This window comes from Nasonia vitripennis, chromosome 1, assembly GCF_009193385.2.
Source record: "Nasonia vitripennis strain AsymCx chromosome 1, Nvit_psr_1.1, whole genome shotgun sequence".
Lineage (NCBI taxonomy): Eukaryota > Metazoa > Arthropoda > Insecta > Hymenoptera > Pteromalidae > Nasonia > Nasonia vitripennis.
In genome coordinates, this window is record NC_045757.1 from 13,379,166 (window position 1) to 13,396,133 (window position 16,968).

The 16,968-nt window shown below is 40.8% G+C and overlaps 1 protein-coding gene across 1 annotated transcript; it reads left to right on the top strand.

Annotated features, from left to right (window-relative positions):
* Positions 1–12,185: 12,185 nt before the first annotated feature.
* CPR18 (cuticular protein RR-1 family member 18) lies at positions 12,186–15,409 on the top strand. Its single transcript, NM_001172792.1, has 3 exons — positions 12,186–12,246; positions 12,348–12,509; positions 14,341–15,409. The coding sequence occupies exons 2-3, from the start codon at positions 12,498–12,500 to the stop codon at positions 14,812–14,814; spliced, it is 486 nt and encodes a 161-aa protein (NP_001166263.1). The 5' UTR covers positions 12,186–12,246; positions 12,348–12,497; the 3' UTR covers positions 14,815–15,409.
* The last annotated feature ends 1,559 nt before the right edge of the window (positions 15,410–16,968 follow it).

Here is a 16,968-nt window from a genome sequence, read left to right on the forward strand (position 1 = left end):
TATCTCTCTCTGTCGACTCAAGCTCTCGAGGCGAGGCTCCTTATATACAGGCTGCGACTCGGCGGCAGCAGCAGCATCAGCCAGCGGCGTAGGCTAACGCTAAGCGAGGCAGTGAAAGGGGTCATCCCTGCCCTCGCCCGTCTATTCTCTCGCTCTCTCGGCGCGTCTCCTCTCGTAGTTTTTCTCTCTCGCTGATGGTGCATCTTCCTTTTGCTCGCGAGACACCGAGAGAGTGAGAGAGAGAGAGAGAGAGAGCGAGAGGTGCACACGTAGCTATGCGAAATCATGCCGATTTTTGCATGAGGAGGCGAGGCATGCGCCTCTACCTGTCTCCGCGTCTGCGATCGACATGCGTGAAGGCGAGTCAGATCCGGATGCGAGAGACTTTCATTCGGGGTTGCGCGTTGCTCAACAGCTTTATGCATCGCAGGTGCAGGAGATTTCGAGGGATCTCGAGGGCTGAGCATATGGCAGGAGTTTCTGGAAGGTATATACGTACCCCGCGCACGTGCTCGACGAGTTTGAAAAAATTTGAGAATCGCCTCTGACCTTCGCTTTGAATCAGGAAACGTTTTATTGCGTAGTACCCGATGGACGTAATTACGCCTGTCCATGGAGACTCGTGACGCAATATTATTAATTTCGAAGCATTGTGTCCATTACGATCGCGTATAGATAATTACGCAGGGATTTCATTCGAGTCTTGCCCTTTGCCGACAAAAAATCGCTTCTTTCAGAGCGCACGCATAAAAACACCTTTTCTATAGGATGGTTTGATCGATAGATCCACATTCGAAAATTGAGTGCGTAATTGAGGCGCGAGCATGACCTTTTCATAAACTCTTGAAGTTGTTTTGACGCTCGAAATACAGGTGAGTCTTCAGCGCTCGTTGCATAACGTCGATGGCGAGCGAGTAAACCAAATTTCTTCACTGCGCTCATTATGCATACGCGGGTTGAAAACATTGACGCACAGACGCCCGAGTATAGTTTCCGTGAAATCCGTACAATCGATCGGCTTATCACGCGAAAAATATAAAATGTTGATGTCCATCGGCGATCTCTGAGAGAGATTGGCAAAGGTCCGCGCGGGTGATATCCTCTCGCCGGGACGCACTTACACCAATCCCGTCTATGTGGATTCGGCTATTTTTCCGCGATCGAAATCCAATTTTAAGTTTCGCTCGGACACTCATACCTACTCCACGTCCACTTCTTTCGGCTGTGATCGTCCTGCGGCTAAGCTCTTACCGCCCGGTGCAGCGAGTCCACGCGAAATTGTGACGCTCTCTCTCTCTCTCTCTCTCTCTCTCTCTCACGCGCGCGCGAGAGAGCGACAAATGAAAAAGAAAAGGGAGTTCTCTCTTTCTGCACAGGGACGCCAGTCCCTTTATTCGATTACAAGGAAGAAATCGAGTTACTTATATCCCGTGGCGAGCTCCATTGCTGGAATCGTTCGAGGACGTGGAATGGAAACGTCAATACGCGTTTTATTTTTTTGGTAGGTTATACGAATAACGAGTGTTTACATCAGCCGACTCTTGGCAGGTTCGAGTGATACGCAGAGCACGTAAATTTTCATTCGCACGGTTAGCCTGATGCCATACACTTGGACGATTGTCTCTCGTATCAAAGCACGGATTCCCGGCCAGAAGTGCGTGCACGCGAGTGTCGAGTTTGACCACTCGACGAAAGGATCCCGGCATTCGAATGTCAATTGATCAAACTCGCTCGAGTTGGCGCTTTTGTAATGTTTTATATTTTGTCACAAATGTCAACGCTGGTTTTATTCGCGTCCCCATCGATACACTCTCGCGCGGAAAAAGCTGCGCGTCCGTTGCGCAAGTTTGACAAATCGATCTGTTAAAAATATGCCTTTTCAAATTCTAATCCTACGCGTCGCGGAGGGTATTAGCCCATTTAAATTTGCAACACACCGAGTTCGGAATCAAATATTTGCATAGCATGCGCTTCAAGATGCTAATGAATCTCAGTGGCAGAAGCAGCAATCCCAATTAATCCCGTCGGCGAAGAAAGCAGCTGCAGCATAAAAATCACTTGCCCGCACAAGATATACACAAGATTACACTCGGTTTAATTGAATTGGGCTATTTGTCCGCATCAGAAGTTTGCGCAGTTATAAGTTGTATAATGATGATTTAGCATCTGCGCCTGCTACCCGGCCATTCTTTCCTTTTTATCGCAAACAAACTCGCGCCAACTTCGTCTGCGTCGTAATACTTCGCGACGCCCGAAGCTGTTTGGATTGATCTATGGACAAAGGATGAGGAATTAGACGCGTCCGCGCGCGAGTGTGTATACACATTGTCGTCGTCGCGGAAACTAACTTCGAGAATTGCCCGCATTGTTTATGAAGTAAACAGAGGGTGGAAGCAAGAGGAGTATAGAAAGATAATCGAACGAAGCACAGCGACTGATTGATGCTCCTTGCGAGAGATTAAGGACGACGAGGATGATTAAGTCACTGTATACGCGCGCGCAGCTGATTCCAGTTCTATTACAAGGATGCACCTCGCTTCCAGCGTAATTTACGTAATATCTAAATTTAATGTAGTCTCCTTCGCGCCGAAGCCACTACTCGCCTGGCAGTTGGATTAAGCATTTTTATTCGATTATGCTAAGTGAATTTCGGTTACATCAGGCTGTATTTTTAGGCGTCGTCGGGATTTTTCCGAAGCTAGGAAATGACCTACAGAGATGGCACTTATATATGGAAATCTTATTATCCTTGGTGTCTTTGGACCGCGGGATCGTATTATTAAACGAGAAGATTCTACTTATTACTCCGCGTTCAGTTGATTTCTCGTTATGACGATTTTATTGATGCGCTACACGAGAAGATAAAAACTCCGCAACATGACACAGCTCGCTCGGCTGCATCGCTGAACGCTATAAATTTAATAGCTGACTGCGGACAGCTAAGGAAGCGCCTTCGAAGCTCTTTCCTCGACCCATCTCAGTCGCGCGAGGAAGGAAAAACAAATGAAAACTAAGTTGCATCAAAAGTTTATCGAAGCCGAGCTGCAACTATTAATAAGCATGCGCGAAAAATCGCTGAATCACCGGACAATCGATAAAAAGATAACTGGCACTCAATCAAAATTATCGGCTCGACAATTACCATAGAGCCGCATGCAAATGGTCGCTGCTCATCGTTCGACGCGGAGATGAAGAAAAAATGTTTCTAATAAACATTTTTCGTGGCGTCTGCGCAAAAGCATAAATAACAATCGTCGTTGCGCAACGTTTATTCCCGGAACGAAGGTTATTATACATTATACACCCATCTACCCATCGAGGAATCATAAAAGCTCGATTGTAAACAGAATTTTTCTTTTTATCAATATAATCAAGCAGGTGCAGAGAGGACGTTCGCGATCTCGAGGAGAGAAAAAAACACCGTCAGCAGCTTCGCCACCTTTAATAAGAGGCGAACACACGCGCGTACGAGATTTAAGGACGCGCCCGTTACGTGAAGCGCATTAATACGTTCCTTCTCCAGCTTGACTCTACGTGTGTGCGGAACACAGTGCGCGGCGCGAGAGAAGATATATGGACAAAGCGTTTGGCGTGGTTTCAACTTTCAATTGCGAGCAGCGAGAAAGGGAAAAGTTTAAGGGCGCCGCGGACGCGCAACACGGACGTGCGTTTGATATCGCCGTGGCTTTTTCTTTCGTTTTCATTCAATTTCTATTTGGCTTTCCGCGAGGGGGTTGAAGTTTCATTACGTGTGCGCGAGATGAAAGATTTCCCAGGATGGAGTATAAACGCGCTCAAAGTGGGGTTATAATTTACTCTGCCGCGCCGCGCTAAAAGCGAATTGAAAGGGGATTACAGCTGATTAATTCCTGACGGTGTTATAATTGATGCTGTGCAGCCAGAAGTGCGGGTTTCAGAGATTATTATTTCACTGTTTGACGATTGTCAACGTGAAAAAATGGAGTTCGAGTCGTCGATTTTTATGTAAGCTCGCGGTGCTTTTACTGACCGGGTCCGTCCGTTTTCTACTTCTGGTGAACGGAGCTGATGCTGTTTGGCCTCGGGCGATGTCTCGACAATCTGTAGTTACTCAAATCTGCTTTTTACATCAAGAGAAAGAGGGAGAGAGCCGTATCATATCAGCCGTAAAAAAATACAGTTTTGAACTGTATCTCCTGGCTCTCTATTGTCTCTGGCTAGCGACAGGTGGCCCAGCAGCACTTTTCAGTTCCCTCATTACAGTTTTCGCGTTGAGTCTAGATGTAGAGGTGTCGCGTTATCGATATCACTGAGAGAAAAGAATCTTTGACACAAAGGAGAATTCTTAACTGTTAAGAAAATTGGATTAAAATATGGAGAAATCCAAGCGTCTTAATAGTTAGGTTTTCAGATTTTTTAATTTTTATAACTTTCTTTCCATCGGCATAAAATCACTAGCACTTTATAATTACTTGTTTTCACTTCTTATTATCATTTAGTATCGCTCTGAGACTATTCGATGTTGAAAGATTCTTTGTTTTTGCAAAATATATTCGAATGATAGCACGATAGGTATCATACGAATATAACCTTACACATAACCCCGCTTTTCTCTGTGCATGAAACTATCACAAAAGTATTTATGCATACAAAATCTTTGACTTCATCGAACAAGCCCTAAGATATTTTAAATGTTGTGCATCAATATGCTTTCTTCCAGATACGTAAAAAAAGCATATCACGCGTGAAATAGTATAAACGCATGTACGGGTCTCCGATTGCAGCCGACACGTTTCGACGCCTCGCGTAGTCGCGTGCCGACGAGTCGCGCTGTTGCTGTACTCGGTCGATAAGTTTTTACCGACAGTGCGCCACAATCGCTCAAAAATTCCTAAATTCTTAATAGTTAAGAATTCTTCTCTTACTATGAAGAAATTTTCGTTTGCAACAAATACACGAAAAATAAGCTGTGATTAAGTCGCGAATCCTTTGCGACAAGGATTCTTTTCTCTCAGTATACTAAAACTGCGTTGTTAAGTTATTCCTGCTATAACTGCATCAGTCTACTGTTGTATGTACATATTCAATGACAATGTTTTGAATTAAATCCTTTTTTAGCGAATCGACTGTAAACGAGTATACGTCTGCATTGAAGAAACCGTGTCCTCTTGCGCATTTGTGAATATCACTTGCAACTGATATTAAAATTTTACTACCTTTTCATAGTTGAAAAATTTCGTTTCAAGGTGCAATTTGTCTAGAGTCATTATGGGTATAAATTATGCTTCATTTTCATCGTTTTGTGACCTAACGATTGAAATCTCGCAACCGAAAGTATAAAAGCACATATTGAGGTGTGGTATTTAAACACGAAAATTATTTAATGGATATGATGGAGTGGTTATTTGGAAAGGTAAACGTGACAAGCATACGCTAGACAATTTTCTGCTTGCAGTAAAAAATGAATGTCTGCCTAAAAAATGGTATGGTAATCATTTTATTTCTATACTTTAACGGATATTCGCCGTATTTGCGTTCAAATTTTTTTAATGCATCGATCCTTTGAAAATGAAAATATTGAAAAAAATATAATGATAAACAGGGGTGTATTTCGACATTCTCGCGAGATTATCGACATTTTAAAATTAAAATTACCGCGATACATCAGAACAAAGTAGATTTGTACTGGAGTCTTATTAACCGCTTGGACTGCCATCGAACGTTCAACTGACATAAGAAACTTTAAGAGCCATGAGAAATTGTCAAGCAACGGCCTCTAGGAAGCAGCAAGGGAGTTTATCAAAAGCGAGGAAAAGGTAGGGAATCCCAGATGTTACCACCAGCTGCGACTGACGCTCGATGGAGGATATGGCGTGGAAAGTTATCGACCGATGCTCGGCATTTTCTCCGGAATACAGGCCGGTAATGTGACTTTCTGCATTATTTTAAAACCACATCGCGCGTTCGAATTCAAAATCATAAATATTTTGAATTTTCAAGTTAGACGTTCGAGTTGCATCCTCCCGAATGCATGCTAAGAATTTCATCGAGGATTGTTTTGTAGAACCAACTATTGTCTAGCGTACCATCGAGGCAGACAATGGTTATTGAATCGATCAGATTTGATGAAAAATCTGCAACTGAATATCGTCCACTAATTAGTTCCACTGAAGTGCTCCACAAAACACGCAGCGAATCGCGAGTCTCGGTCCTTTTCATGAATTTTCAAATCTCCAAAGTGTTTTTATCCGTGAACAATACTGTTTGTTGGACTGTGAATCTTGTTTCCCCATCAAAAGAAGATGAAATTTCCCAAGGTACACCGTTCATCTTCGGTGATTTCTCACAGTCTTAAACAAACTCTGCAAAAACCATACATCTCCTTTGAACAAAAACGATCCAAAAGCGCAAACATAAATCCCGGTGTCATCCAATCGGCTCTCTAGCTATTCAAATGAAATCAAAGTATATTAGCATATAGGTATACAGCCACACTCACATAGCTCAACGACCGTTGTTCGACCTTTCACGTGTAGCTCTCCTCGCTCTCTTCTAAATCGCGCAGCTCTATATAGGTATCTAATCCGATGCGAGCGGCGTCCTCGCGTCATCGGTGTCCCCCGTAGGCGCACATAATACGACACACACGACGCCGGCAGAGAAAGACGGGGGCCAAGGCCTCGGCGCCGCTCGAGAGAGTTCACGATTCGATTCCCACAGCGCGAGGTTACAGGCGGGAGTATAGACTGGCACAGAGAAAGAGCGATCGAGCCAGGCATTTAAGTTATCAGTGTCGTGATCCCCGATTGCGTAAAAGTTGCTGCTGCCGCTGCTGCTAGATGTAGCGTCTCTTGAGTGAGCGGCTGGATTTTCTAGTTTTTTCCATGAGTTTTTTTACTTTCTTCTGAGATGCCTCGAGAATGAATTCTTCCTTTTTTGCGATGAGTTAAACGATATGAGAGAGTACGCCTGGTAGTATAGTAATAAAGAGACGTTTTGGGGGCAGCTGCGAATGATGAATGATGCTATCGGTGTCAATCGCGCTATACACGACGTTAATGCGACAAGTTGTGACCACGCACTATTGGTGCACTAAGCGATCTAAACTTGACAGTCGTTAATGCAAGGTGACATCGTGCAATCTGTCAATTCGCTTATCGCGTGTGTCATAAATCGACATCGCGTAGGACGCTCAATTATATTATAATCCTAATCTCCGTATCTCGATTGTCGTCAAGAGTCTCAACCGCAGCTCGCCGTAGCTGTATCCTCTGTTACAATTCAAAGAAAATAAAGCGACGTTATAAGGCTGGATTTCCAGAGATAACGTCGAGCGCCAACCCTGTACACGATAAATTACCAGGATCGATTACAAAAAACGAACTTACAGCGCGCGCGGCAATTTTTTATCCCCCCATAACGACTCTACTCTGCAACTGTTCTCCACGTCCAGCCAATCGCGCTCCAACATTTTTTATGCTGCAGGATTAATTGTATCGGAATTTATAGATTAAGAGTACAAGCATCAGCAATAGCACACGAGCCATTGTTCCCATAACTCAACTTTTTCCCCGCTTTTCTTTCGTCAGCGAGGGCAAGTGTCGACGTTAATGCCATCCGCACGTCCCTCTCCAGTCAAGCTTTGTTCGGTTCGATCGGCCGATCGATTAGCAGAATCGCCGTGAGACGACGGGTAGAACAAGTGGCAGACGGCCTGCACCTCTTACTCTCGCTCAGGAGCGAGGTTTCGTTCTCACAGGTATGCGCGACTGGCTTTATATGTAGGTGAGCGATCGTGGGGCAGGGGGGAGGGGGCGTATGCTGCTGTTACTGCTGCGAAAAAGTGACTGGGCGCTGCACTGAGGTCAGTGGCTGCTTGGTTTTGAACAAGAGTTCATATTTTCGAAATTATGCGTTTTTGCTGATGGATTATAGTTGCTTATGTATGCATCGTCAAGGTCGGCGATCAAAGTGTATGTGCGGAAGTAAAATTATGACTTTGATTATATCTTAAATGATTTTTCGACTTCCTGAAGTTTGCTTTAAAAAATTATTTTTTAAATGATTTCGAAGAGAAGTGATCCTTTTCGAGAAATTAAATGTCCACTTCTATTTTGAATTTAAAATTGACTCTGATGTTAGCTAGACGGTAAGTGATGAGCAGATAAGTTGTGTTACCATCCATGCAACAGAGTCCATCGTCAAGATGTACAAAGTGCTTTTACAAAATGATACTTTTAATGAGCTCAACTATTGAGTATTCGTTTTCGTATACGTGTCATTAATTTGGAAAACCGTTGAACTCTATAACGTTTCTATTTATATTTTATAATTACATTGATGTCCTCGAGTCTGCTCTGCACTTAGAATGTAGCAGTTATGAATGTCTGACATCAATTTATAATGTAATACTCGGTTTCCTCTCGCTAAAACTTCATCTTCGCTTTAAAATCCAAGATAATGATCTCGAAAAGGTATAAGTTATGTAACTAAAAGTAACTTAAACAGAAATCCAAAAATCAATCCGTGCTCATCGGAGAGATAAAAAAATGCATTTTACGATACTAGCCTTACAATCATTTCGCAATGAAAACTGCGCGTATCGCATGTACTATTTCGCAACCGCACTTAAGTACATTTTGCATTGGCAATGCACACTTATAACGCACGATCTGATATCCTAGGAAACATCGGCGCAAGTTTCCATGACGTCTTTTCGGACTGAAAAGTGAATTTACAGAAGGTGTTGCGTCCAAAAATGATGTTCGGCTACCTGCGATCTTCGTAACTGTATATACAGGATGCAAAGAAAGCGGTCGGGATGAATAATTAATAGATCGCCGGCTGTGAAATTTCTGGACATGCATCGGTATATAGAAAGCCTGTTAACCACTTGAATTATGTGTTAAAACTGAATTAGACGTTCTTTGTTTGTTGGAAAAGGTGATATAACATGTTGAGCAGTCGGGTTTCACGATACAGATTAAGTAGAGTGAGTCGGTTATAGTACGGCATCTCCGTTACTTTATATAATAAGATCTGAATTTAGAACATCTTTTACGTATACCTAATATTAAAAGCTACATTGGGTCATATGAGAGCAAATTTGTAAAACTTAAAGAATTTTTTAGGAATTAATTATATTTAATTCAGATGTGTAACACTTTGGAAGCATCATATCTTAAATGACATCATCATGATTTCAAAATCTAAGTCGGTTGAATAGAAATCACTCATCCGAAGCTCAAATTTCTCCTGTAACTTGAACCCAAGTTGCAAAAATAATTCCCGGGTCGATCTTCAATTTTCGGAAATTACATGGGCCTCGTTTTTTTAAATTTATAAAACGATCAATCAATATTTTATGCTTTCGAGTTTTAGTACTAATCTATATGAGCATCTGGAACTAGAAAAATTGTTCAAGTTTATTTCAGTATAATATTCATACAAATATATGGATTAGGCTTCCGGCGTATTATATATGTTTTGTTAAATATAATAAAATAATATTTAAATCATTAAAAACAGCATCAGGAATGAATAACAAATGTTAATTTATAGTCTCTATATTCGTGTTGCACACATCTGATCGTACATTATTAATAAGGCAAGGAAGGTCACAGACAAAAGAAAACGAGCATAAAAAATATCTAAATCTAACCTGTCAGAGCGTTTTCTTCATTTCGCTTTTCGGAATACGAATTATGCGGATTATGAAGACACTCGCGCTTCGATTTCATAACGAAAGGATGGAAATTATGCGCGTCACAGCCAGTATGTCGGCAAAATATTCGAGTTTTTTGCTCCCACGGATGCGATCGAAGCATCTCGGAGTTTGAATTATGTTAGAAGATGTTCGACTTGATCATCGGTTATGAAATTTTTGTAGATACGTGAATTTGACATTTTTCGATGACACTATAAATTGTAGGTGAATAGACTCGAATAAAATGTCGCTCCAGGCTTCAGACTTTTTTGAGAGAAAAACTTTTATAATTTTGAAATATATGGCTGTATCTGGATCCAAACCGAATTAGACATTTCGATGCTTAGTTTTGACTTTTATGATACACAAATCATTAATATTCATTTTTCATGTAAAAAGTTTAAATTTTGATTCATTGGTGAATTTAAAGTGCCAGTAATAAAACAGGACGAACTTTTACTCTTCTGAGTTTGTTTGATAAATTAAAATAAAAATACCCAACGTTTTCATTTGATTCGCGATTTTCTCTAATGAACATGTGATTATACCGTCTCGATTCAATTACTCATCCCAGAATAAATCACTGAAAGCTTAGCTTAGTTTAACTAAAGTTAACTTTCTAATAATTTTTTTATTCCTGTAGCACTTAACGGGACGCATAAGGAGATATATTTACTATTGTGCAAATGATTTACATAATTTTAGATTTACGTAACACAATTTCTTTTTGTCAACAATAAATGCGCAGTAAATTTTAATTTATAAAAAAAACAGTTTTATGCTGCTTTTTACTATTTGCATGTATACATCATAAAATGCTGACAGCGCGAATAAATCGCAATTACCTTGCCTATTTGATAAAAAAAGTCTAAATTTGGAGAAAATTCATAAACGTTTAATGAAACGTCTGACTGGGATCAAAAAGCTACTAATGTTTTATGACAATTTGCTCCAAGCAAGATTCATTTTCTAAATGAGGCTTGGAGCATGATTTGCAAAAGTAAAATATCGCTCCGACGCTCTCAAACTTTCTTCTATTTGTAAAACTCGCAATGAATTCACGTTTTTACGATCAACTTACTGATCATATATTACTTCTCTCAAGTAAGGTGAAAGACAATGTATTCATAAAATTAGAGTATGTATTCATAAGTAGAGCTTTTTCGCAACCAGCATTGACAACGGCGGATTTTGTGCAAATAATCTGGAGAAGCGACGCAGGTGAGCCATTGATCGTTCACAGCGTAAAATCCAAACGGCTGAATCACACCCACGCCGACAACAATTCTTAGTCGTATAACTCGCATCAGAATCAAAGTTACCGCCGCGCGGATAGAAAGTGTCTGTACAATCCTCTCAGTACATAACAATTGATGGCGGTGCAAAAAAAGAATGCACACACACACACGAACGTGTGCAGAAAAAGTTCCGAGTCACTTGTCGGCTTCTGCCACTCGTAGTAGGTAGAATCTTTGAGCAACGCTTCGGTATGTTTTCTATGCGATATTAACGCGCGCGACGGGTGAGAGGATGATTTTGTTGGTTGTACTGTGCTGCCTGTATGTTAAATATAAAATCATGTGTTTTGCGCGATGCACGCATTCGTGACGGTTGAATTGATGGTTTATTATACTGTAATTGACTTGTGGAGTCAAACGCGCATTGTGGCTTGTTCGCGCTTTTTTCTCGAGGCTTTATGATGAACGCGATTGCGGAGGAAATCTTGCAGCTTGGATTATCTACGAAATTTTTGCAGAGTTTAATTGCTATCACGTTTAATTTTGATAGAGTTGTTATTTCGAATTAGCTGTTTCGCCGCGCAGTGAATCAACAGTTTGAAGATGAAATCGTTGGTTCGAGTATACGCGTCGATCGCATAAAATAAAAATGACCCAAGGTGTGAGTAGTGCCTAAAAATGTAAGGTTTGAAAAAACATGATTTTGATTGATCATTATAAACGGACCATTAGAAGATCAAAATGTTGTAGCTCGAAGTATGCACTAAAAATGATGGGATACAAAATCGGGATGTAATACGAGCGTAGTTCGTAAATAACCTAATAACGCTGCTAATAACGCTGAAAGCATTGAAAGAAGAAGCACTTCATCGAATCATGTACGGATTTCGAAAACCGCCTTACAATGTAACTGAATCTGCATAAATCATCTCTTGCTCCACCTTCGAGGTTATCATATCCCATGTTCCTTCTACCCCCCAGTCGGCGTTAGCAGGAGCCCTCCATCGAACCTCCAACTCCTACTCCTCCAATCCGAAACCAGCGAAGCCCACGAGATGAAGAGAGACGGACGAGGAAAAAAGCACACGTGTTTGCGCGCCTCCATCTCTGCGAATCGAAGGAGCAAGCATCTTGCGGCCCGAAATATACTTTCCCGGGTTATGTAAAAGCGTTGCTCGGCGCTGCTCGCGCTTATACCGGGTGTATAAGCGGGCGGCAAGCAAGGACGGTATAAAGATCGCGCGGCCCCAATCCGTCCCAAGAGTCTCTCACGAACTTCACTCCTACGACGACGACGACGACGTCCCGAAACACCTATCTCAGGTGTGTATACCGATCGATACACTGTACAATATACACATAGTCTTCGTTTCTTCAAATCGTTAATGTTTTGTTTGTCCGTGTGTTATTTATCCTCGATATAGGCGTGCATTCACACACGTGGAGATATAAAAGCGCGGCTCCGTCCGAGGTGTCGCTTAGACGAAGGAGAGGAGGAAGCAGTTGGTTGTAAGACCGTTGCGTCGACTCGGCAGCCTCTAGTGCACTTTCTCACCGTCCGTCGAACCGCAGCCATGCGTCTTCTGGTGAGTGTTTACGACCTGTTCATGCGCTTTCTGTGTTTGTATGCCAGGACTTTATGCATGCGTATGTGTATGCTGGTATGTGGGTGTGGATGGATACGAGCGGATCAAAGAGATACGAGATCTACGGGAGAGATTTGCCGTTGAGGGTTGCTTTTTTCATTTTCTGCACTTGGAGGGTCAGCTTTTATTTTGAGAATTTTTCACATTCAGTATGTTTTTTTTTTGTTCACGCGTGATAAAATAATATTGTTGTAACATAATAATTCATCATTGCTGATAGTATAATGATTAAGAAGATTTTAATTTTTCTCACGATTTTCATTCAGCAGTTGTTGAATATCCAGAATGAGATTCGCATAAAGAACGTATACTTATACCTCGCAGTAGATAACTGATGCGACCGGTCAGACGCGCGTCATAACGCTAAGAGGTGCGTTTCATCTTGCTAGCGCCCAGTTCGCGAGTTACATCAAAACCCGTTTTCACATCGTTCAGTTTGGAAATAAAAGATAAGGAGTTTCGCTTTCTTTGAACTTGGCTGATATGCATATCGGGTCGTCTAAGCCATGCATTTTCTTTATGTCGATGCGGTCAACATCGGGTTGCGTCAGTGTCTATACATTTTGGAGCTTGTGCAATCTTTGTTTCTTAGAAATCCGGGCTAAATTTCATGTCGATGACTCATAAAAAAACCAACCTGTTGCCATTGAGCGGAATCATTTTTCAAAAGTTCCTTTGCATTTCAAACTGTTTATAAACACATGAAACATTGCGAAATTTGCACGAGGCACGCGCACATGCATAATCCTCCGCCTCTGAATTCATAGCCTGCCGGTAATATGATAATTCAGGATAGATTTCTTCTATTGACATACTTACTTCGCATACAGTAGCGCTATCGCTATCAATCACTAGGGATAATTATAACAACGATCTTCGACATAATGATCCTCTGCCGCAAAGTACAATATCTAGTTGTGTACTCAACTCGAGTTTGTAAAAACTAGAAAACGAAAAGTTACGAGCAGGCGTGACACATCGGTCGCGTAAGGGAGCGGCGGCAAATCGCACGAGAAAAAAAATTAAGGCATGCGTGGGAGGAGCGCCCCCTTGCTACGTCGCGTACGCGCTGTTATATCGCTGTTTGGATAACGTAGGCAGTTTTTGCAAGTGCAAATTACAGCTTGTCGTGAATAGCCTGGAGGTTTGACGTTAAGAACAGGGCATTTTGAGAAACTCTTTAATTACGATACTTATGTCGCAGTATGCTAATGACTGTGTTCCTTGAATAACTCGAATGCATTCCTGCGAGGCCGACTACTTGTAGTTTTCTTTCGGATTACAAATATCATAGCGTGAAAATGTAATTCAATTAAATTTTATTTGAGAAAAATGCTAATATTCCAGGAATCCGAGCTCGTAAACGCGCCTCTCCATTGAATATACAGAACTTAATGGAAAGTTATTAGAATAACTCGGACGCAATGTATTAATTATTTTGCAATTTTAATAGGCGGCTTTGGCACGCCATGTTATCGTAAGATACGCTTTCAGCTGTACGGGACGTCTTTAATCTTCTAATGAACACGCATGTTATTTTTAAGCAGTTTGCGGTAATAAAACGACTGTTGCTTAGCATGATACATAAGTAAAACCTGTACACGATAGCATTCTTGGCCAAGTAACAAGAATCGTACATCTTGTGAAATTTATGCGTTTGAACAATCATCTGAAAGATTATCTGATACTTCGCTTGATAAAATCATGAAAAAATTTATGAGTGAATAGCAGTCATTAAAAAGTTGATTAAAAATTGCTTTTGTATTTTCAGGTTTTGACCTGTTTGGTTGCCATCGCCTGTGGCCAAGATGACCTCTACTTCCGCAAGCCGGAGAAGATCATCAAAGCTTCCAACGACGTGGGCGAAAAGCTCGGTAACTATGCTTTTACCTACGAAACTGAGGGAGGAATCCTCCAAAGCGAGGTCGGCAAGCGCAAGTACGAGGGCACCGACTCCGAGACTCAACTGATCCAGGGATCGGTTCAGTATAACGCTCCCGATGGCACCCCCATCGCCATCAGCTGGACCGCCGATGAGTTCGGTGCCCAGGTCTCTGGAACCCATCTGCCCACTCCACCCCCAATCCCACCAGAGATCCAGAGGGCTCTCGACTGGATCGCCAAGCAGCCCACCACTGAGGAGCCCGATTATAATGATCCCGCTCCATCGACCTCCGCCAAGCCCATCACGCTGAAGAAGCAAGCTTTCAACAAGCCTCTGCCTCTCAAGAGGCAACAGTTCTAAGGGGCTGGTTGGGGTGAATTGAGCAGGACTGGATGTTTGTTGAGGGACGGGAGTTTGCTTGCTTGAGAGTGTGGTTGGTCGTTTGTTTGCTGTTGATGATAAAATTTCTTGTTTACGTCGAGCTCAATTGCGATTTGATACATCAATATTCCTTGTAAGAATCTCGAATATAAGTTCGCCTTTGATGCGAAGAATATTGGAGGAAATTTATTGTTTTTGTAGCAACGTACTATTACAAATAATGTGTGGTTTGTTTGATTGGCCATGAATATGAACTCCTGTCGGATCAGCAAACCGAGTTCTGTTGTCCAACAATTCACTGAATTAGATATTAACTAGTGTGATAGATTATATATATTTTTTTAAAAGAGTTTTTATATTGTTTATAATTTTACATCGATTACATTGAACCTATCCAACGAACATAACACAAAATAGATGTAACAAACTTAGATGATTACATGCCAAATATAATTATGTAGATTTTTACAATCACCTTCATATTTTTGACATACATACGGCTTGCATATTCAATAACATGACAGCACTTATGTAGTGAATAAAGAAATATAGATTAATTTTTTTAAAACGTTAATGTTTTTATTTTATTTATCCTGAGTCTCGTTAGTTTAAATATACTTATATAATTTCTTTTTTGTATATCTTATTCGAAAACAAAACATTTATTGCTTATCCGGTAAGTAGCAAGATTCACAGTCGATAGCTTGTATCCTTTCACTTGAATTGGCTCTGCTTTACCTGAATCATCTCGAGAGCCTTATTAATGCTGTTTACCGGACGATATTAATGCTTCTCTCCGCTTCGATGTCGACATGATGTAATCCCACGATGGATAAAATTATACTTGGTAAAACTTCCAAAAGATGATGGTAGATGTCGTTCGCGTTAAATTTTGAATTTCGAAAGTATTTTTGAAAATCCATAAAGGTTACAATTTTTTATATTTTTGCCATTTTTTTACTTATCAAACCAAGACTGCTAGTGATATAATTAAAACGTTATCTTGAAAATAATCATTACGTAATACGATCATATAATTAAGGTTTTATTTTTATCAGCTCAGATAAAAATTAACCATAAACTTCGAGATTAAAAGGAATCTTTGAAGTAAAGTAAAAAATTAAAAATATGTGAATATGGTTATATTTCGAGAAGAATTTATGTATAAATGACGTTTTAAAATGTAAGTACTAGAATATTTTCGAAATGCATTGTTATGCTGAAATAATAATCCGCAGACAACGTAAGTAATTTTTCTAGTAAAATAAATTCATTTTAAGATTCAAATATTAAGCTTTCATCGTTGAAAAACGTTCTGAACTTAACTCTTACGAAATAGTTGATTTTGTATAGAATGGAGAATGTTGTAAAATTATTCTTTCAAGGTATATTCTTTTTTGACAGAGCGTAAAAAGAAAAATTTCATTAAAAAACGTGTATGGAAAAAGAAAAGCTAACCGCTAATCGCATAAACTCGCGGAAAACCAGCAGCTATCATCCATCACTTGTCACAATGTCGCGACAGTCTGTAACAACTATAAAATTCTTGCGCTAGTCGATCCATCAATACGCCAGCAATAAAAGAGAGGCGTTAACCGCACATTGGATGAAAAAAAATCCAGTATTCGAGCGAAGAGTGCAAAGCGAAGACAAAGTCTGAATGCTCCATTGTGTGTGTCACGATTTCACGTGGAGAGAACGAAAGTGTCTTCTTATATCCATTCTCTTTCCTTTCCCGGCCGATGGTCTAGTGCTCATCCATAGCTACACGTGTACATACGTAGCGAACCATCCCATCTCTCATTCAAGAAGCAGCGAGTAATAATATCGCCTCAAGGTGAGGACGAAACGAGGTACACAGGGATCATCGCTGACCCACATGGTGACGATGGATTTTTTCTAAATCCTTTTTAGCGATGATGCGAGTCCAAACTAAAGTTGCTCTATGATTTCTATCTCTTGTGCGATTTATAACGTGGGTAAAGTAGATTCTCGCAAGAGATCATCTCTTGAGAAAATAGAAAGAGTTGCCCTTGAGGCGTATGGGCAAATCCGCAAACGATCACTCGAGAAATTTACTGTTGTATTTAAAAAAAAAATGATTTTTTTGAGACAGCGTTACCAGTTTCTAAT